At 38.5% G+C, this 22,867-nt stretch overlaps 2 protein-coding genes across 2 annotated transcripts; one reads left to right on the top strand and one right to left on the bottom strand.

Moving 5' to 3' along the window:
• Window positions 1-203: 203 nt before the first annotated feature.
• Window positions 204-1,175, top strand: LOC105970670 (uncharacterized). The gene has a single exon (XM_012995504.2). The coding sequence runs from the start codon at window positions 204-206 to the stop codon at window positions 1,173-1,175; it is 972 nt and encodes a 323-aa protein (XP_012850958.2).
• Window positions 1,176-12,082: 10,907 nt separating this feature from the next.
• Window positions 12,083-13,156, bottom strand: LOC105970709 (hypothetical protein). Its single transcript, XM_012995539.2, has one exon. The coding sequence runs from the start codon at window positions 12,965-12,967 to the stop codon at window positions 12,326-12,328; it is 642 nt and encodes a 213-aa protein (XP_012850993.1). The 5' UTR covers window positions 12,968-13,156; the 3' UTR covers window positions 12,083-12,325.
• Between the last annotated feature and the right edge of the window lie 9,711 nt (window positions 13,157-22,867).

Genomic DNA, 22,867 nt, shown 5'->3' with positions numbered 1-22,867 from the left:
AGACTCTGACAGATCCCCCAGGTGAGAAAAGGGTCGTTGCGCCTAAGCCGACCCCACAAGTACCTTATCCTCAACGCCAGATAAAGGCAAAGAATGAGTCGTATTACAAATTTTTTCTTGAGAAATTGAATGAATTACATATTCATATTCCTTTTACTCGAGCACTTGAACTAATGCCTCATTGGGTAAATTTTTTGAAACACATGGTATCGAAGAAACGGAAATTCGGTGAACATGAGATGATAGCCTTAACCGAACAATGCAGTGCCATTCTTACTCGCCCAATTCCACCAAAGCTTGGAGACCCGGGTAAGTTTACGATTCGAGTCGCTATCGGAGGTAAGTTCTTTGCAAAATCTCTCATAGATTTAGGAGCGAGCATTAATCTCATGCCTTTCTCAGTTTTTCAAAGTTTGGGATTAAGAGATATAAAATTGGTATCTGTGACTTTACAGTTAGCCGATAGATCACTCATATACCCAAAAGGAATAGTAGAGGATGTGTTAGTTAAAGTAGATAAATTCATCTTTCCTGCAGATTTTGTAGTTCTTGATATGGAAGAAGATAAAGAAATTCCTTTGATTTTGGGAAGACCTTTTTTGAGAATGGGTAGAACTATAATTGATGTGTATAATGGCATTTTATCTAAGTCTTTGGGGGATGAAATGATTAAATTTGATGTTTTCCGTACAATGAAGCACCCTCAAGAGGTTGATGAATGTTTTGCTTTTGATGTGTTAGATCAATTGAATTTTGATTTTATGGAACCTTTAATTGCGGATCTGTTGGAAGCATCTTTGAGTGTAGGAACATCAATTGATGAAGAAGCAATGACGGAACAATTATGTTGGTTGGATTCAGCAAAGCCGCTGTCAAGACCACGCTTCGAAAGTTTGGAAACGGAACTCCCGCTATCTGTCACTTTTAAGCCTTCAGAGATCGAACCTCCGAAACTTGAGCTTAAAGTTTTACCTTCTCATTTCAAATATATGTATCTTGGAGCTCATGATACCTTACCTGTTATTATTTCTTCATCTTTGACATGTCTACAGGAAAAGAGACTTTTGGATGTCTTGCGAGAGCACAAGCTAGCACTTGGATGGACAATTTCCGACATCAAGGGCATAAGTCCAACTTTTTGCATGCACAAGATCATATTGGAGGAGAGCCATTAATCTTCAGTGGAACAGCAGAGGCGATTGAACCCCGTCATGAAGGAAGTTGTGAAGAAAGAAATCATCAAGTGGTTAGACGCAGGTATTATTTTTCCTATTTCTGATAGTGCGTGGGTTAGTCCGGTACAATGTCTACCTAAGAAAGGGGGGATGACTGTGATAAAAAAACGAAAAAAATGAATTAATCCCTTCTAGGACAGTAACGGGTTGGCGAATTTGCATGGATTATAGAAAATTGAATAAAGCCACTCGAAAAGACCACTTTCCCTTGCCCTTTATTGATCAAATGCTTGATAGGCTAGATTGTCAAGAATTTTATTGTTTTCTAGATGGGTATTCCGGTTATAATCAAATCGCCATAGCTCATGAGGATCAAGACAAAACCACTTTTACTCGTCCTTTTGGTACTTTTGCCTTTAGACGTATGCCTTTCGGTTTATGCGATGCTCCTGCTACTTTTCAACGTTGTATGATGGCAATTCTTACGGACATGGTTGAATGTGGTCTTGATATTTTTATGGACGATTTTTCTGTTTTCGGTGATACGTATGACACTTGTCTCCAAATACTGGCTAAGGTTCTTCGCAGGTGTGAAGAGACAAATTTGGTGCTCAACTGGGAAAAGTGTCACTTTATGGTACAAGAAGGGATTGTGCTTGGACACAAGGTGTCAAGGAAGGGGTTAGAGGTCGATCAAGCAAAAATTGAGACAATCGAGAAATTGCCGCCACCAATTTCTGTAAAGGGAATTCGAAGTTTTTTGGGACATGCAGGATTCTATAGGCGGTTCATCGAGGATTTTTCTAAGGTTGCCAAACCATTGTGCAATTTGTTGGAGAAGGACGTCAAATTTGACTTCAATGACGAATGCCTCAAAGTTCGAAGACTTGAAAACAAGGTTAGTAACTGCTCCTATTATTGTTGTGCCTGATTGGAATGAACCCTTTGAACTTATGTGTGATGCTAGTGATTATGCGGTAGGTGCCGTGTTGGGTCAAAGAAAGAATAAAAAATTTCATTCAATTTACTATGCTAGTAAAACTCTAAACGAGGCTCAATTAAACTATACCACTACTGAAAAAGAGTTGCTAGCAGTTGTTTTTGCATTTGAAAATTTTAGATCGTATCTTATAGGCACAAAGGTCATTGTCTTTACGGATCACTCGGCTTTGAAATATTTGATAGAAAAAAAAGAAACAAAACCTAGACTTATTAGGTGGGTCTTACTGTTGCAACAGTTTGATTTGGAAATTCGTGATCGTAAGGGTAGCGAGAACCAAGTAGCCGATCATTTATCTAGGCTAGAAACGGAATTAAAAGATCCAATTTGCATTAATGAAAACTTTTCGGATGAACAATTTTTTGTTGTTGATAATCAAGAAGTACCATGGTATGCGGATTTTGTGAATTATTTAGTTAGCCATGTGCTTCCACCTGAGCTCACTTTTCATCAACGAAATAAGTTTTTACACGATGAGCATTTCTACTTTTGGGAAGAACCCTTTTTGTTTAGACAATGCAGCGATCTAGTAATTCGAAGATGTGTACCGGAAAGCGAGCAAGGAGATATACTTTTTTATTGCCATGGCTCGGACTAATATGCGGGGCATTATGGAGGTGAGCGCACGGCGAGGAAGGTACTTCAATCAGGTTTCTTTTGGCCAACTCTGTTTAAAGATTGCTATAATTTTGTATCAAGTTGCGATAGATGCCAGCGAGTTGGTAATATTTCTAGGAGGCACGAACTCCCATTAAATACAATGATCGAAGTAGAGCCCTTCGATGTATGGGGAATAGATTTTATGGGGCCTTTTGTCCCATCATTCAATAACCTATACATCTTAGTGGCCGTCGATTATGTATCTAAATGGGTTGAGGCGGCCGCCTTTCCTACTAATGATTCTGCAGTGGTTTGTGCCTTCTTGAAAAGACAGATTTTCACTCGCTTTGGAACACGACGAGCAATTATTAGTGATGGAGGCACTCACTTTTGCAATAAACAATTCGAGGCACTCTTGGCCAAGTATGGTGTAAAGCACAAGGTCGCATTGGCCTACCACCCACAGACGAACGGGCAAGCCGAGGTCACGAATCGTGAAATCAAAAACATCCTCGAAAACGTTGTGAGTCCCACCCGGAAGGATTGGTCGAGAAAATTAGACGATGCACTTTGGGCATATCGTACAGCTTACAGAACTCCACTTGGGATGACACCGTTTCGATTGATTTATGGCAAGGCGTGTCATCTACCGGTTGAATTGGAGCATAATGCGTTTTGGGCAATTAAGAAACTGAATTTCGATCTTGAAGCATGCAAGGGGAAACGAATGATGCAACTCAACGAGCTCGATGAATTGAGATTGAATGCTTATGAAAGCAATCGTGTGTACAAGGAAAAAACCAAGCGTTGGCACGATAACAAGATATTGCATCGAGAATTTCAAAAGGGTCAATTGGTACTCCTTTACAACTCTCGTCTAAAGTTGTTTCCGGGAAAACTCAAGTCCAGATGGTCCGGACCGTTTAATATACTCGAAGTATTTCCGCACGGTGCAGTCGAGTTATTGGATTCCGAAACTGGAAAATCTTTCAAAGTCAATGGGCAACGCCTCAAGCATTATCGGGGAGGGGAATTCAATCGCCAAGTGACTTCGGTCACGTTAGCTTGAACAAAGAAGCAGACAAAGTCTGGCTTAAGACTGTAAACTTAGCGCTTCTCGGGAGGCAACCCGAGATTTTGATTTTCTTTCTTTTATTTTATTCGTTTTGATAGTTTTAGTTTTTATTTTTTATTAAAAAGCATGCACACTAATGAAATAAGAAATTTTTATTTTCAGGGGTTAAAATGCAATTTTCACATTTCACACGGCCGCGCAAGAAAAAGGCAAAAATTTCACACGGCCGTGTGAGATTTTGGAGGAGCTACTGTATAAATTCGGTGAGGGGCGCGGCTGTGCGAAAAAATAACTAAAATTTCGCACGGCCGTCTGAGAATCGGAGAAGGCTACTGCCCAAAATTGACTTGGGGCGCGGCCGTGCGGAATTTACGCTGAAATCTCGCACGGCCGTGCGAGGAACAGTAGGCTACTGCCCAAAATTCAAATTTCGCACGGCCGTACGGGAAAACAGTGAAATTATTCACACGGCCGTGCGAAACAAAAAAAAGGGCGTATTAAAGAAGGGTTTCCACACCACAATTTTCACAATTCCAAATCCTCTCTCTCTCCCACTTCGAACCCTAGCTTCCTCTTTTCAAAATTTTCCTTTTATTTGAAAAATTTCGCCTAAAATTCACCAACTACACACACATAACACTCAACACTGTGGATTTTGTTGATTCTTGCAGGGAGGATTCAAGAAGGGTGCAAATTTCTCCAAAAACTCATTCAACAAGGAACACCCACAAGGTGTTCGACAATTTGCCCGAGTCAAGTTTGGAGAAAATTTTGCACCCCAATTCACTTCAAATCCCTTCCACAAGGCATTCTCACATCATGGGAAAAAGAGGACGTGACGGAGAAGGCACTTCGAAAGGAGAAGGCACTTCGAAGGGAAAGGGGAAGGGCAAGAAAGCCGACCAAGTTCCAACTCCCGATGACGATGCCTTTTTTGTTGAAGGCTCCAAGGCCCTATTTGCCAAACAAACGGTGTAAAAACTCGTGACGGAGCGTGCATATACGGTCACCCTACCGCAGTTTGAACCGTTGAATCAAGAATTCATACGACGAGGGTGGCAATCATTGTTGGAACCGGAGGAGTCGATCAATTTGTCTTTGGTCCGCGAGTTCTATGCCAACACCCGTATCCTCCTAACTTCGGATAGGAAGACGAGCACGGTTCGAGGAAAGCGAGTAGATTGGAGTGCCAAGGCCATTAACTCCTTCTACAACACCCGACATGAGGCATTCAATTGGGAACAAATGCAACTCGCGGTAACAAAAGATCAACTCGGCGAGGTATTATGCGATGGACCCCCAATTTTGTCCGAATTCTCCACCGATGAGGAATACGAGTTGGAGTGGAAATGCATCCACCAAATAGGCAAGGCATGCCTTACTTTCATATGCGCTAACCTCATTCCCACTCGCTCGTGGACTCAAATGAACCATGAACGGTGTGCTCTTGCATATTACATTTTGAAGGGAACACAGATCAACATTGGAGAAATCATTTCCGACCGTTTTTTGATCTCCATGACCAACAACTCCAAAGGGCTCTACTTCCCTTGCCTCGTTACCGGCTTATGCAAGTAGGCAAAGGTTCCAACTAAAACGACGGATATTGACACACAAATCCGGAAGCCGATTAGTAACCTTGCGACCCGACAATTCAAGGCACCCATCTATGCTGGAGAGCAACCCGCCGATGGCCAACAACTAGCTCCACCCGAGGGTCCAAGCACAAGTTCGGACCGCCGTTTTCAAAGGAGAATGGAACGAGAGCTAGTTATTACTCGAAATCGGTTAGCCACGGTGGAGCACAAAGTTAGCACAATCGAATCCCTTCAACGGTGGTCGGGGAAGATGCTCCAAGCTATTGTGCGCCATTTGGCGTGCGGTACCCCCGAATGCGCCGAACCGGACCCGTTGCCCGCACCGATTCTTGAGCCACTACCCGAGCTATTGGAGGATGAGGAGGATGGTGATGCTCATGAGCAAGGCGGAGGTGGTGAGCAACCCGGTGATGGTCCTGACGCTTAATCAAGTGTTTTCTATCCTTAAACTTCGTGCGAATCACATTGAGGGCAATGTGAATTTTAAGTTTGGGGGTGGTTAATTATTTGTTTTCTTTTATGTGCGTTTTAATTGTGCTTTAATTGATTGTTAGTTTGCATGTTTTCGGTTTTGTTTTAGTTGTCTTTTTATTATTTGATTAAAAAAATAAAAAAACAATTGCTTGGATCGATGCATCGATGAATTATGATGATGAGAGATGATCAATGTTTGATGATGAGATTACTTGTGTGTTGATTCAACGGAACGTAGAAGCGAATTATTGTTAGGAATCACACCTTGTGCATTGCTTTGGTTGAATGTTTTGTATTTTAAATTTGGAATTTATTTGTGCTAAGTCATGCTTTGTTCGGTTTTAAAACTCACCTTAGGACATTTATGATACGAAGTATTGGGTAGTGAGTGATTTGGGATATGATTTGGGCCTTCTTTGAACCGTATGAGCCTTTCAAGCCTACCTTTTTATCGAACGTATCCTTCGAACCTTGATTTGAGCCTCGGAGAAAAGGCGTTCTTTCTTTTAGCCAATATGTAGAAGGTACAAAAGTGGAGATTTTTGAATAATTACCCCTTGGAGTTCGGTCGAAAATTCTTATAAGGTCTTTCTTCTTCTTCGAAAAAAAAAGAGATAAATATATATATATATATATATATATATATATATATATATATATATATATATATATATATATATATATATGTGTAGATAAATGAATTTTATCCAAACAAAGGGGCAATTATGCAATTATGGGGACAAGGAGTTTCATGCAAATTCAATGGCAGTTCCGTAATTAGATATTTGAATATAAATCAAATCAAATTATATGCCATGAAAAGTGGCGTATATTAATATTTGTCTATTTTAATTTTAGGTATTTAATATTGATTCCTAAATTAAATAGATAATTGATTTTAAATATATATATTGACCAATAGAATTATTTATTCTCTTCCAAATTATAAGGGATAAATATCAATTAATTATTGGCCAATAGAATTGTTTCTTCTCTTCCAAGTTACAAGAGATAAATATCAATTTAAATCGGGCCAATCAAATCGCGCCACATCATCAGTAAGGCCCATCAAGGACTCTTATTCTACCACTATAAATAGGGATCCTCCCTTCACAATTAAAAACACAACTGAAAGAGCAGAAACCGTAGGAGCAAAATTCTCTCTACAATTCAAGAAGCAAAGAAGAAGAATTCGTAGGAGGTAAGATTCTCTCTCTACATTCAAAGTGTTCTTCGTCATATTCGAGGTGTTCTTGAGCAAATTCAAGGCATTCTTCATCAAATCTAGCATTCGATCCGAGATAACGGTGCCAAACCTTCGGATTAACGTTAATCAATTCAAGTCAAGATCATTAGAAGATTGAAGGGCCAAATCCATCAAGAATTTCAAGATCTTCAAGTCAAATTTAGTCAAAGTTCAACGTTCGATCCGAAATTCAAGTCGCGAGACCCTTGGAAAACGTCATTCAAATCCAAAATCAAATCCGGAGAAGATCAAGTCAACGACCCGACTCCGAAAAATCAAGTCAACTATATATTGTTCTAGAGAGAAGAATCAGATGATTAAAATAGAGATTTTAACCGCAATTTATTTATTTTAATTCAATAAAAATCATCCTTGTTCAATTTTTCTTGTTTGTTTATATCGCAGATAAGAATTTGTTGTTACAAATTTTGGCACACCCGGTGGGGACCTCTCTACCTCTCATATCTTCTCTCTCTCGAAGATCCTAGTAGCTGTTCTACGTTCACGATGAAGGCTGCTTCTTCAAATTCATCAAGCATGGGCGTAGTTACAAGGAGTATGGCTAAGAAGCTGCAGACATCCTCCGGGACTTCTCCTCGTGGGAGTTTACTCGCTATGGTTTCGTAGACCCGAGGGAGTTGGCTCCTCGTGGGAGTTGTCTCGCTGCGGGTGGTAGTAATGAGCGAGTTGGCTCCTCGTGGAAGTTGTCTTGCAAGCCCCCCACTCTCGAGACGATGTGGGAGCCAAGTCGAAAGGGGTACCGGATCGTATTGAGAGTAGATCGGTGCTGTAGTCTTGCGTTAATCGTTGGCATGGCGTGGAGAAATACATTTTTTTTTTCCATTTGATAACGAACGTTATTTGGTAGGTGCGTTAAAGAGCTCGCGGAATTTGGTGGAGCGCGTTGAAATTCTCGTGCGATTTGGAGAAGTGAGTCAAAATCTACGCGCAATTTGGTGGAGGGCGGTGAAAGTTGAGTCCAATTACATGGGAGCGCGCTCTCCAAGGAGGCCTTGGGAGGCGCGCGCGCGTGCATGGGAAGGCGCGCGCGCGCGTGAGGTACTTTTTTTTTTTTTTTTTTTTTTTTTTACGCGCGCGTGCTGTGCACGCGCGCGCGTCAGGCGCGTGGTCGCCACGCGCACCTCTTCCTCTCTTTTTTTTTTTTTTTTTTTTTTTGTTTTTTTGCTGACGCACGCGCGCACGTTAGGCGCGTGTTCTCCACGCGCGCGTGCTGTGCACGCGCGCCATCCCCTTTTTTTTTTTTTTTTTTTTTTTTTTTTAAGAGCCGCGCGCGCGCGGCTTGGCTCGGCTGCGGCTCCCCCTTTTTTCTTTTTTCTTTCTTTTTCTAATTCTTCTTCTATTACTCTTTTTTTTCTTCTTCTTGCTCTTGTATTTTTTCATCTTCTTTTTTCTTCTTCTTTCTTCTTCTCTTTTTTCATCATCTTCTTTTTTCTTCTATTTTTTCTTTTTCTTTTTTCTTCTTCTTTGTTCTTCTCTTTTTTCATCGTCTTCTTTTTTTCTTCTATTTTTTCATCTTCATCTTTTTCTTTTTCTTTTTTATTTGGTTGATATTCACCCCCTTGGGGATGTTCTATTTTTTGAGTAGGGAGATTATCCTCGTTCCTTGAGATGAGATGTGTGCCCCCTTGGGGATGTTCTATTTTTTGAGTAGGGAGATTATCCTCGTTCCTTGAGATGAGATGTGTGCCCCCTTGGGGATGTTCTATTTTTTGAGTAGGGAGATTATACTCGTCTCTTGAGATGGGATGTGCACCCCCTTGGGGATGTTCTATTTTTTTGAGTAGGGAGATTATCCTCGTTCCTTGAGGTGGGATGTGCACCTTTAGGATGGGATAGCTCCCCATTTAGGATGAGGCGATCACGAACATCTGGGGTGAGATGCCCAACCTTGGCGATATATGGTGCCACTGATTCAGTGGCAGCACGAGTTGAATCTTCCGTGATCATACGCTGAAGGTCTTCTTCGGTTATCTGAACCGTTAGAAGTAGGACCCAGTGGGGCCTCACGAGGAGGAGCGTTGGCTCCTGCTATGACGAATGAAATGTTTTGGGGGCGATGTGAACCCCCAGGGAGTCGATAACCCTTGGCGAACGAAATATTTTGGGGGCAGATGTAAGCCCCCAGGGAGTCGATAATCCTTGGCGAACGAGATATTTTGGGGGCGATGTAAGCCCCCAGGGAGTCGATAACCCTTGGCGAACGAGATACTTTGGGGGCGATGTAAGCCCCCATGGAGTCGTTAACCCTTGGCGAGCGAAATATTTTGGGGGCAGATGTAAGCCCCCAGGGAGTCGATAACCCTTGGCGAGCGAAATATTTTGGGGGCAGATGTAAGCCCCCATGGAGTCGATAACCCTTGGCGAGCGTAATATTTTGGGGGCAGATGTAAGCCCCCAGGGAGTCGATGACGGTGGTGCCATAGGTGGCTCCACATGTGGAGCAGATGCTGGTATCGCGTTGGGAGCATCTGCTTCCATCGTGGCGATATATGGTGCCACTGATTCAGTGGCTGCCCAAGTTGAAGCTTCTGTTATCATGCGTTGAAGTGCATCCTCGGTTATTTGAACCATTCGAGGAGCAGGGAGTGGTGGATCGGCGAGTGGTGGGTCTCGATGGGGATCACCTGAACCTCGCGAGGCGGATCCATGGGATGTGGAGGAGGTGGCAAGCCAGAGCCTCCACGAGGTGGGAGGTCGTTAGCTGTGTCATTTTCTCTCCGAGCAGACGCCTCAGGAGGATCTTGTTGGCTACGTGATCTGGTTTGCATCGTTCCCACAGACGGCGCCAAAATGATGATGCTAAAATATAGCTCACCTAGGGTAGTGTAGAAAATGAACTGGGAGAGCAAAGCAGATCAGTAGCTTGACAACTTGATGATCCTGAGGTACCTGCGATCATAGAACACATGAACTAAGCCGGGGGTTGATCCGGCGAAAACCCCTCCGACGCTCAAGTCAGACGTGCTGATAGTAGAAATAGTCCAGAGAATACGTATTGTAGTATTGCTCAGTTAATAGGACGTACCTTAATAAAATGAGTAAAACCTCTATTTATATGTCGTTTATTGGGTTGAGTTTGCTTTGTTGGGCCCAAGCCTTACTTGAAGGTGTTTGGGGCCTCGGTGATATTAGTCTTCGATATTGGGCTCGTAGCCCAGTAGGTAAAGAAATTGTAGGCCCATTGGGTCGGCCCAATTAGGTATCTCAATAGCTTAATGCTCAATATTAATTGAGTAGAATAATTTGGTGAGTATTTAGAGTCAAGTATATGCATGTAAGTATAAATTATTTCTATCTTTAATTTGCAAATATTGGATGCTTGAAGCAATTGTATGATTTGTGGTTTTGGTGATGGTGAGTGACTAAGTCCTGTTGAATGTTGAGCTTGCGAATGCCTAAGAATTGTTATCATAATTACAAGTTCTGAAAATGTGAAATTGATCAATTGATCTATGTGATGAGATGTGTAGTCGAGTTTTGTGCTTTTAAATTGATTTTACTCGAGGACAAGCAAAAGTTCAAGTTTAGGGGTGTGTTAAGTGTATATTTTTACACTTAATCGTACCTTTTAATTGGAGCTTTTGGTGTGTTTTAACGATAATTGGTGCTTAAAATGTTGATTATTTGTATTTTAGGTACAAATTGAAGAATTGGAAACTTATGGGGTAAAAACTGAAATTTTGGAGAAAAAGTGGGCCAAAAGTTAAAAAATCAAAACTTCGAAGAATTGAAATCCGGACGGCCGTCCGAGTTTTAGAGTTAATTTTGACACGGCCGTCCGAGATCACGAGGAGGCGCAGTGAAGGAAGTTTAATTACACAAGGAAACCGCCTTCCTATCCTTCTACACCCTATATAAGGCCAAGCCAAGCACACAATTGGGAATCTTATCTTTTTACACGCAATCTAGGAGCAAGAGAACGGAGCAACGAAGACAAAGACTTGACGAATCTTCATCATAGTTCTCCCTTTACTTTTATTTGAAAACTTTTATGATTTATCGTATTTTTATTATGCTTTTCGTAGAGAACATGAGTAGCTAAGTTTTTTAATCTAGGATTTTGTTGGAACCCTATGTGGTGATTCGAACCAATTTTTCTAATATTATGCAAGTTTAAATTCCTTGATTATTTCTTCTATTTGATTTTATTTAGCACATGAACGTAGCTAATTTATGTTGATATATGTTATTGTTAGAATTGATTGACAGATCGTTTTAATAATTAGAACAAGGATAGGAGAGCCTTCGAGTAGTTTTCACCGGATGAGTGTGTTAATTGCATATGTTATCGTAGACATACAGATAATACCTTAGGTAGCCGTTTGCGAGACTTGTTATTTAATGCTTTATTCATAATTGATTTGCATAGACATATAGTGAATCGGTTATAAATAATAGACTCATAATACACGCGACAGCGGGTTATGAGTAATTGAGAGTCTCGGGTTAATAATCGGGTATCGTAACTTGCATGATAGAGGTTAATTGGGTGACGAATTACCGCATAGGGGAAGATAAAATCCTAGATCCGTTTTTATATTGATATTTTCTCGTGATTATTTGCTTTCTTAATTAGTTTAATTGTTTAATTGATTAAATTTGACAACCTTGCGTAGGCTGGATAAAAATCATAATTGTTAGAATTTGGTACTTAGGATTAGATAATTTAAGTATTCCCTGTGGGATCGATATCCGACTCTCACGAGTCCACTTTTACTACTTGTTTGTGATACGTGCACTTGCGTGTTAAGTATTTTGCCCAACATACAGTTACAGTACTGTAATAAATTATTGTTTTATACTAACCCAATGAAATGATTTATTTTTTACATAAGTCTATTTACTAATGAATTATTAATTTATTAACTATTAAAAATGTATTAACTAACAAACTGTATTCAAAGACTTATTTTCCGAATTGTCAAAAATGTTGTAAAACAATGACTTATATGACAAAAGTACTACATCTTCGTACTAGATGCCATTATTGTGGGAACTTACACATGCGCCTTAGCTCCGGCAAAATACAAGAAGAAATAAAAGGAAATTAAACTGCAATAATACGATCGAGTAATAATGGATCGGAGTAATATATATATAGAGAGAGAGAGAGAGAGAGGATGACCGTCAAGCACATTATTTATCGGCCATCATCATCTGGTCTTGGTGTTGCCTCTTGAACGAAAGGAGCTTCTGAAGGCGCATGTTCTTGTGGAATTTGCTAATGAATAAATCCGCCACCTCATCGATTTCTTCTTCAAGATTGAAACCGTGATCTCTGTTCTCCTTTGAATTCTTCACAATATCTATAGCCGATATGGACGAACTCGGATCATCCAATAGCTGAGCAAGCTCCTCTTCCTCCTCCTCGTCGAATAACGAATGCCTTAGGTCCGGATACTTATCCTCATCAATAACAAATTCATCATCGTGAATATGAATATTTCCCATTTCGCCCCCGACCACCGCTTTGTTATTGTTAGTGTATAGAACAATGGCTTTGCTGCTGCTCACTTGCTCCGCCTCAACATCTTCTTTATTACCGTTGTTGTCGCGATTGGATTTCATGAGAAGACCATCTATTGCATCATTAATCTTGTCGGAGATCGCTCCAATAGAGATCAAGTTGTTCTTCTTTGACAAAACTGTTAATGCTGTCACCATAAACTGCGCTTTCATGGCGTCCGTTTTGTTCCTTATCGCCATGCATTTCGCTCTACTTACGCACCTTACCATAGATATTATCTGCTTCACAAATCTTGCACCTTTCCCCTTCATTTTTATTACAATCAATCAATATAATCAATATGTATGTAGTATGTACCCGATATAACTTGAATAATTGGTACTCAATGTTTTGATTCACTCTTAATAAGCTTTTGTAAAGAGATGATGTATACTGCTGAAAACATCAATTAACCATAAAGAGACCATATTTATATATATAGTTATGGAGATTAGCGGATGGCTAACACGATCGACCGACCGTAGCGTGCTTTATATATAAATATTGTGGTCCCTTACCTAATTGATCTGCTTTTTTAAAAGAAAAGTGAAAAAGCAAACCCTTTGCTTTTCCCCCAATTAATTAATTTATAGAACTTTCAACGTAACATAAAATCTTTCTTAACATTAAAGGAATTTGCTATTACACACAAATTTATTTTTGCTTGGGGGTATTGTAATGACATTTGAATTTAGGAAAATTCGTAATTTTTGTCATGACAATTTCCACTTTTCCCCCTTGTACTTTGGCTCCGTATTACTTTACCCCCTTCTACTCTCGATTGCATCGATTTGTGCCCATGCACTAGAAAAATTGTCTCAATGTGGTCATCGTTGTTAGTTGTTAGACGTTTGACCTTAACACCGTTTTGATCTAAACTCTGAAATTACAAAAACGCCTCATCTCCCAGTTTAAATAATTAATCAAAAAACAAAAACATTGAAACAAACAAAAAATAAAATAATAAAAAATTCAAGATAGGGAGGAAACATGATCCACGACGCCAACAACAATTTATTTTTTTATTTTTTTAAATTTTTTAATAGTTATTTAAACTGGGAGGGGTGGTTTTTTTGTAATTTTCAAACGCTGTTAAGGGCAAAGGTCTGAAAACAAACGACGAGGACCACATTGAAACAATTTTTCAAGTACTTGGGAGCAAATCCATGTAATCGAGAGTAGAAGGGGGTAAAGTGATATCGAACCAAAGTACAAGGGCAGAAAGTGTAATTTACCCTTTTGTTATTTATGTTCTTTTAAGGAATTTAGTCCTTTAATTAAGTTGCCCTACTTCAGTTTGGGTAATCAGGTGCTACACCTAGTTATTTACACTGGATGCATTTTAATTTTATATCTACACATAATCAACCACACACATACACATGTGTATGTGTGTTTAGTGAGTGGTTATTTAATCAGATTTATAGTTGAAATCCATCCAATTTAAATAACCATGTGTAGCATCCAACTCCCCGTTCAGTTTTGCATCCAATAGCTTCACAAAATTGAATTGTCTTATTTCGCTTGAGTTTTTAGTTTTATTACGCGGCAGAAAAAAAAAAAACATATTAACCTGAGAACTTAAAAATGATGTATTCGTCATCCAACTTAAAACTTTGATCATAAGATGTGTTTTTTTTTTTTTGCTTGTATATATATCAGATTGTGGTGCTTCAGAAACTACATTTTGCACAAAATGAATACAAATTAGAGAACATTTCACGGAATCTAAAAGTTTATGTTGAATTTGATACCACATAAGGGTGGACGTGTAAGAAGAATTATAATTTAGGGGTAATTATGATTACCCAAACATGATGACAGTTTTCATAATTTGACCTTAGCTCATGGGTAGTTGTAATTTATCCTAAATATATAGAATGAGAAAAAACACTCCGTAAAAAAATTAACCCGGTTTTTCAGTTCCTTAGAGGGTAAGAAAAGTATCTAGTTGGAAGTGTTGAAAAGAATATATAATTTTAGTCTTTAGAGGGGAGTAATTAGTGGTGTCATAACCAAAAAGCACGTGTTATATATACATGAACGACAACAAAGAAGAAGCTGATTTGGACAAAAGTAGTTGAGACAGAATAAAGGGAATCCCACTCAACTTTTAAGCATGTGATCAATCGGACACTATTTTCCGCTACCGATTCTCTGAATTAATACAACTTTATTGGAATTACACGATTTATTAAGTATTGGGTCATGAGATCAGCACAACAAAACCCATGATTAAGGAAATGAGAAGACCATCTTTTCAAATTAACTGGTACTTTACATTGGGTGTGCACGGCTCGGTTTTGGTTCAGTTTTTGGCTATAACCGAACATAAACTGAATATATCGGTTTTTGTAAAATTAAAAACCATATATATTGGGTTTTCATCAGTTCGGTTTCTATTTGTTTCGGTTCAGTTTTGGTTTTTTTCGGTTCGGTTTCGATTTTTTCCGGCTCAAGAGTAACTATTTATTCAAGTTATACAAACAAAAGAAGCCAATTACAATTACTTTCACAACTAAGTAACGCAATGAAAATATAAAATCTTTAATTAAAATCTTTAATTCCATAGGACTTAACGTAATTTAGATGATGTATTATGCTTCATTTTCTCCCCCTACTTTCATCAAATACATTATTAAAACCATGAACTCAAATAAAATTATAGTTACGAAATAAATAAAATACAAATTCTCAATTAATGAACAAATGCTTAGAATGAGACAAGTAATTGAAAGATAGAAAGTAAAAATTACGTTAAAATAATACATATATTACATAAAATGAAGTCATTTTACAGTTTCGGTTTTTCGGTTCGGTTAGTTATCCTTACCACTATACCGAACCGAATAATTGGGTATTTCAAAAAGGAAAAAAGAAAACGTACATACTGTTTGCCATTCCGTATGGTTTGAAAACGCTTGGTTTTTCGGTTTGGCATCGATTTTTCTATTTTTCTGTCCACCCCTACTTTACTCCGATTAGTGACGGAGCTACCCTAAAGCAATGATGGACTCAGCCCATCGTGAACTCCTAATAATGTGTACATATATTATAGTTAATATATATTTATTTAGCCCACCCACCAAAGCCCAGTATAACTTTTCTTAGAATCCTTAATTTGGATTCTGCATATTCCTGTCCGTTTATGCAAAAACAAATTCTTCTCTGCTACAACGCCTACAACTCGCGGACCAATCCAAAGAAATAGGGGTTTTTATGCATAAGTTTACAACTAAATATTTTTATTATTCTAGGTTTATGGGGGGCTATATCTCTTTCATCAATAAGCCCATCCTTAAATATGTATTATAAAGAAATGAAACGTTCATGTATATGACAATATTACATCTAACCCTTTATACCAATTGTCTTAATCGTAACCCCAATTTAATCAACTTTGTCCACAAAAATCCAATTTTGACCACAATAAATCCAATTTTGACTTATTTTTTCAAAATTTTTTAGGCCGACGGATTCCGGCGTTGACTTTTTTAGTGTTTTTTAGTTTTTTTTCTCTTTTTTCTTTTTTCTTTTTTCTTTTTTTCTTTTTTCTTTTTTTTTTTTTTGTTTTGTTTTGTTTTTTTTTTTATTTTTTTTACGTTCGCCGCTAAAAGTTGACCGTAATTGTGTTGTCACTAATAGTAAATTAACGTAATTAAACTGCCAACGACAGGTAATTAACGTAATTGTACTGCCGTTGATAATACATTTATGTAATTGTTTTGTCGTTGACAGTAAATTAACGTAATATTATTATTTTTTATTTTTTGTTATTTTTTTTATTTTGTTTGATTTGTTGACAAGTCAACGTAATTATATTACTGTCGCTGACAGTAAAATAACTGTAAACACAATAATATTACTTGTCAACAACATTAATATTATTATTTTTTTGTGTTTTTTGTTTTATTTGAGTTATTCACGGAGTAACGTAATAATATGACTGTCTATTATTGTAATATTACTGTAAACACAATAATATTACAGTGGTTGACGGTAATATTACTGTTGTTATAGTAATATTGCTGTCAACCACATCAATAATATTATTTTGTTTGGATTTTTTTTGTTTGTTTGAGTTATTCACGGAGTAACGTAATAATATTACTGTCTATTATTGTAATATTACTGTGGTTGACGGTAATATTACTGTTGTTATAGTAATATTACTGTCACTCACAGTAATATTAATTATTTTTGTCTTTTTATTATGTTTACATTTGTTGAACGGTCAACATAGTATTATTATTCTATTACACAATAATAATGAGTTTTGTTGTGTTAATATTATTGTGCTAGAGATTAATAGATCAATATTATTGTGTTAAACTGTAGTTTAGTTAATTTTACTGTGTTTAACAGTAAAAAAATTAATATTACTGTCAATCACAGCAATATTACTGTTTAAACGAAAAAAAGTTACAGAAGGAAAAAAAATAAAGAAAAAAAAATCGAAAAAGTCAACGCCGGAAACCGGCGAAAAAATCCGGAAGAAGAAAAAAAATTTGAAAAGTCAACGCCGCAATCCGGCGGCAACAAAAAAGTTTTGAAATGTTTTTTTTTTGAAAAAAAACATTTTGGGTCAAAATTGAATAATTTGTGAAATTTGGGGTCAAATTAAGGTTAAATTAAATTAAGGGTGAAATTGGAGCATATTAAAGTATGAGGGGCTATTTTAATCTTTTACAAAAATCTGGACCATGTCTGGACTTATTTGTAAATTAGTTTTTTCTCTGGATCTCTTTATGAATAAGTACCCATTGATGGACTTATTTGTAATGACCCAAAAGAAATAAAGGTTTCCAACTATTCTATTTAAAGGTTTGACTTTGACTTTTATTAATATATTTGGAGATGTAACTTTACAGAATTGAATTTATGTTATATTAGGTTAAACGTTTATAATTTGGGTAATTGTCACTTTGCACCCTTGAATTACATGTCATTGGCATTTTGCTCCCTTAAATTGAAAAAATGGTATAATGCACCCTTCAATTGTAATTTATTTTGCACTCTGCACCCTCATTCACCTTTCAGCTACAAAGTTGACCGGTTACCTATTTGTGGAATTTGAAAAGGGGTATATTTGTATTTCTTTTATGTTTTTTGAGAAATTTAAAAATCTTTCATGTTCTGATAACAATGGCTCATCATTTTACTCATGTTCTCAATTCAATCACCCTTTTTTAACATCAATCTATCAGAAGCATTTCATACAAGAAAGCATATACAAAATCAAAACACGACAAATAGATAGCAGATATGGAAATCGATATCAATATATACAAGGTTACATTACTCTAGAATAAAATTATCTTAGTTCATAACAAACATAGTATCTAAATAATGTACACGGAAAATGAAGAATAAAACGTGAAGAAATTGCTTAAGAAAAACCCGAGCCGAAACCCCTGTCGAAGATTCATGCGAAAAACTATCGAAAACCGAAAAAAGTCGAAAAATAAGTGAGAATGAGAGGCCCCTCTTATTTATAGTTAACGCAAAGCTTCCTCAAGAAGCTTTACAAAATCAAATATCTGCCCTCGAAATCTGTGCCGAGATCGCGACCCAGGAAAGTCGGATCGCGATCTGGCTTCTCACGAAACAGGTGAACCACCTTCCCAAATCGCGATCTAGTGAGTGCTGATCGCGATCTGGCCACTTTTCTCCCTGCTATTGGAATTTGCCACCAGATAGCGATCTGACCTTCCTGGATCGCAATCCGGGCCTCTATTTTGCTGCTCACTAGAAATTGCCACTAGATCTCGATATGTGCCTCTATTCTTGGATCGCGACCTCGTCCTTCATGGCCAATTTACTTGGCTTGAAAAATCGATTTCTCTTTCAAATTGCTTCGAATCGGTCAAAATAGCAAATCTTAACCTAAAATAGAAATAAAACAAGAAACGCATAATACGTACAAAAAAAGTCGAAAACTCGGACAAACAAAGACCAAAACTCGAGGAATTGATAGGTAAAAATTGTTCAAAACGAACACTTATCACAACCTCAAACTTAGATCTTTACTCCCGAGTAAATCAAAACAAAACTACAACACAAAAGAACAAAAACAACAAACTAATCTAGGCCACTAACGTAGAGAATCACGATTGCATTTAGCGTATGCAACAAACCTTTGAACCCCTGGGTACCCCCAAATGACGAGTTGTTTCGTGAGGATTTTCAGACAGTACACCCACAAAGTTGACGGATTGATCAAAGCATTACAATTAATTTCGGAGATAAAAACGAGCAAGATAACCTAAAATCTTAGGATAGCATACGGCTTAAGATATTCGAATTCCTTACCGATGCAATTAGTTGCTTCGACGCCAAAATCTTAAATAGACTCTAAATATTCGTAATCAAACACAAAACACAATCATCGAGGGTTTTGAGTAGAAATGTGGGAAAAAATTAGTTTTGATTCTGAAATTCATAAACTTTAATCGGGCACAAGTAGGTCTATTTATTCAATAAATTAAGAACGATAACAACAATCTTTTCGGTGATTTTCATCACAACTTTTTTTTTGGAACGGGATACAATCATGACTTATGCAAGCCTTGACACCACTGTGTTATCTCTTTGACCCATGTATTGGACTTTAGTCCAGGAAACCCCGAGCTCGTTAGGTCAAAAGACTAGGCGATAAAGTGCATCCTACGGGTTAAGTTCGAGTCAGAGAGGCCGGAAAATCAGAGCGTGAATAACTACAATATCATTTATTAACAACACAACAATAGAAAGTAAAAACGTAAAGACGTAATTGATTTTTTTAGCCAACAACTCGAATCGTGAAAACATAGTTCAATTCTAGCTCGCCCCCCAAACCTCAGACTATTATACCCTTTAGAAAAGTGTGCTCATGTTTAATCGGAAAAGTTTCGAAAGGCTCTCAAAACAAGTTGCAGAAACACAGTCGGAAGGTTCATCTATTAGTTGTCGGTTATGCACAACTTCAATTTTAAAATCAACTAGCAAGTCTACTAATTCATTAACTGCTCTGCTTCAATAGAATCCAGAAATGAATCTTACACTCGATCCTATATGAAATGTATGTGACAAACAGAACAATAATACGAAAATCAAAATACATAAATGAAACTAACTTATATGATATGCATGCAAAAGACCAAATCAAAATAAGATAAGAAAAGCCTAGCAATGATAAATCGTAAACGAAATACCAATCCAAAGACCAACCAATACAAATGAAAATACAAAACAAACAGTTCAACAAGCATCACACTCAAACTCAAACTCTAGCATAGTTCATATGCTCAAAAGCATAATAAAAAATAAAAGGGAAATGATACTAAACGTTCCCTAGTCGTCTTGGTCCTCCTCATTGGTTACTCCCTCCTCTTCCTGATGTCCCCGCTCGTGCTCCTCCCAAGCATGTGCCACCAGTTTAGTGGCTGCCGCTTGTGCTGCTTCTTCGGCAGCTGCGTTGGAAGTTGATGCTCCGTCAAATCGGGGCCGTGATGGGAACGGCTGTGGCTCGACAATGTTGTCGGTCCTGCACTGGAGCACTGCAGCCATGGCCTTCATAATTTTCTTGAACCATCCCACATTTTCTTCAATAACATACATCCATTCGCCGACATACTCTAGAAGTTGTGGTTCTGCTTCTTGTCTTCCTCTTTTGCCCATTTGTTCAGGTCGAGCTGCATGAACATCTGAGGGCCCTTCATCTAGTACTTCTGTGTTGCCCTCGCCTTAGGGTCCACTCGCTGGCTGGAGCTTGTGGTATGGGAAGTTAGGCTGTGGGCCTTGGTCATCCGATCGTCGGCGTATCTGGGGACCCCTGCACGTTCACAAAGTGTGGTGATGAGGGAAGGGAACATCAGGCCTAGAGAGGTATCACCCAAGCATCGTCGGATCTCCGCGTCTATTATCTCACCCGCGTTCACAGATGTCCTCTGCATAATGACATACATCAATGTAAGACGTAGGGCATAGGTTTTGGTCGTCGACTATTTGGGCATGAGCTGGCAACTGACGAAGTAAATCCACACCTTCGCTTCTCTTGATAGCTCTCCCCGACGGAACCAGTGTTCTCTTAGCCTCCACCTCGAACCCCTTGGGCACAAAGTCTGAATTAGCTGCTCATAGGTTGTTGGCATCTTCAGTTGTTGAAAAGGCTTAGTTGGGACTTCGGGCAAGTGGAAAAAAATGTTGATTGTAGCGGCGTCATAACGCACCTCCTTATCTCGGAGAACGACCACCGCACCCTCGTGAAAACCGACATTGGCATAGAAGAGTCTCACTAGATTCTCGTTGTAGTCCCCCAGTCTTTTAACCAAGTACTTCCATTTTCTACGATCGAAGTTTGTTATGATCGCTTCTTTGTTTATGCCATAGATATCCAATTCCCTTTGGGAACAAACAGTCAGCTTTGGGTTTTGGCTTTTTCTTTGGTGGGGCTTTTTCCTTTGCTGGAGCCTTCTCCTTTTTATTTGGTTAGGCCTTCTTGGAGGATATTTTGTCGAACACGTGGCGTGCCCAACTTCCTATGCCTTTTGGATTCCAACAGTTTTTCTGTACCTACTCCCCTCCATCAATCACAACACCCCATGTGAGAATCCACCACTAGATACAACAATAGATAGTTATATGATCAACCCAAGTCATTAAAAAAATTCGAAATTACGAAAAATAGGGCAATTCTGGTTCAACGAAAAATCATGCTTTCAACCCCAACACCAAGTACAAAATCACGTACTAGCATACACATTTAACAAACAAGGGGAACACTCATGAATGAAAGTTTAGGAGAAATTCGAAAGAAATTGGAAAAAAATGAGAACTAGGTTGAGAATGTACCTTTTACTGAAGATTCACTCACAAATTCGTGAAGTAAACAAGCAAATCACATTTTATAATAATAATAATAATATGTGTGATTGATGTCTGTTTTATGATATTAATTTGAAGAAATTGAATATTTTGGAATTGGGGTGGGGTTAGGGCTTGAGATTAGAAAAGAGATAATAAGAAAATGAAAGGGTTTTGCCCCATTTGAATTCTGTTTTTCGATCCCAGATCGCGCTCCACAATACCCGGATCGCGATCAGGGGGCTTACCTTGCTGCTTCTATTAAAACGCTTTCAATCCCGACCCGTCCTTCCTCGATCGCGATCCGGGCCCAATATTTGTTGTTTCTAGAATTTGCCACTAGATCGCGATCTGGTCCAAGTACCTATAACCTGCCAAAAAATGACATTTATATGGGTGATATTGAGAGATTGAACCTATAATAAAAACAATGAAAATAAGACTGAAAAACAATGAAAGAAATACGAGTAACAATGGGGTGCCTCCCATTTAGCGCCTATTTTACAGTCGACGGATCGACTTAGTTTGTATTTACAGGGAGAAAATAATTGCGACAAGCTCCACTTTCTCAGGAGCACCATTCGGGTAGTATTGCTTGACTCGTTGCCCATTTACTTTGAATGGTGGGCTGTCTCGTCCTCGGATTTCAATAACTCCTTGTGGGGTTGCGCTCAGAACTACGAATGGCCCTGACCAATGGGACTTGAGCTTTCCTGGAAACAGTCATAGCCGAGAATTGAATAGTGGGACTGGTCACCTGCCCGGAACTCTAGTTTTGAAATTCTTTTGTCATGCCACTTTTTCGTCTGTTCATTGTAAATCTTGGCATTCTAGTAAGCATTGTTCCAAAATTCTTCCATTTTGTTGAGCTGAAGAAACCGGAGATCGTCGGTAGCTGTTTGATTGAAATTAGCTTTTTGACAGCCCAATAAGCTCGGTGGTCCAATTCCACTGGCAAGTGGCACACTTTACCAAACACAAGCTTATCCGAAGACATTGATGGGATGTGAAACCCATGAGTCAATGAAAATTCGCAAGAGGTTCTAGATTAGCCGGTTTTAATTTTATTAACATGCTTTGATTAGATTTATTTAAAGCGGAATAAATCTAATCTAGCAACTTACATTTTTCGCGAGCAGATTCGTTTCCATCTTCGGCGCACAAACGAGGATCCACACCAAGCCTTCAATCCTCGAAAAACTGTTGTCCAAAAATTTACAGCCCTCTTCCTTCACCGATACATATGAGATGGTTGATCTGATTAAGAAACCCTTCGATCGGATTATATATCTATGGGTTAGGAAGCTACTGTATAAATTTCAAGCCAA

This window comes from Erythranthe guttata, chromosome 11, assembly GCF_056151865.1.
Source record: "Erythranthe guttata isolate IM_541 chromosome 11, IM_541, whole genome shotgun sequence".
Classification (NCBI taxonomy): Eukaryota; Viridiplantae; Streptophyta; class Magnoliopsida; order Lamiales; family Phrymaceae; genus Erythranthe; species Erythranthe guttata.
This window is presented reverse-complemented; position numbering and strand designations above follow the sequence as displayed.

What these genes read in the sequence shown, in the direction of transcription:
- LOC105970709 (XM_012995539.2), bottom strand. Translation starts at nt 12,967, where the DNA reads ATGAAGGGGAAAGGTGCAAGATTTGTGAAGCAGATAATATCTATGGTA.
- LOC105970670 (XM_012995504.2), top strand. Translation starts at nt 204, where the DNA reads ATGGTATCGAAGAAACGGAAATTCGGTGAACATGAGATGATAGCCTTA.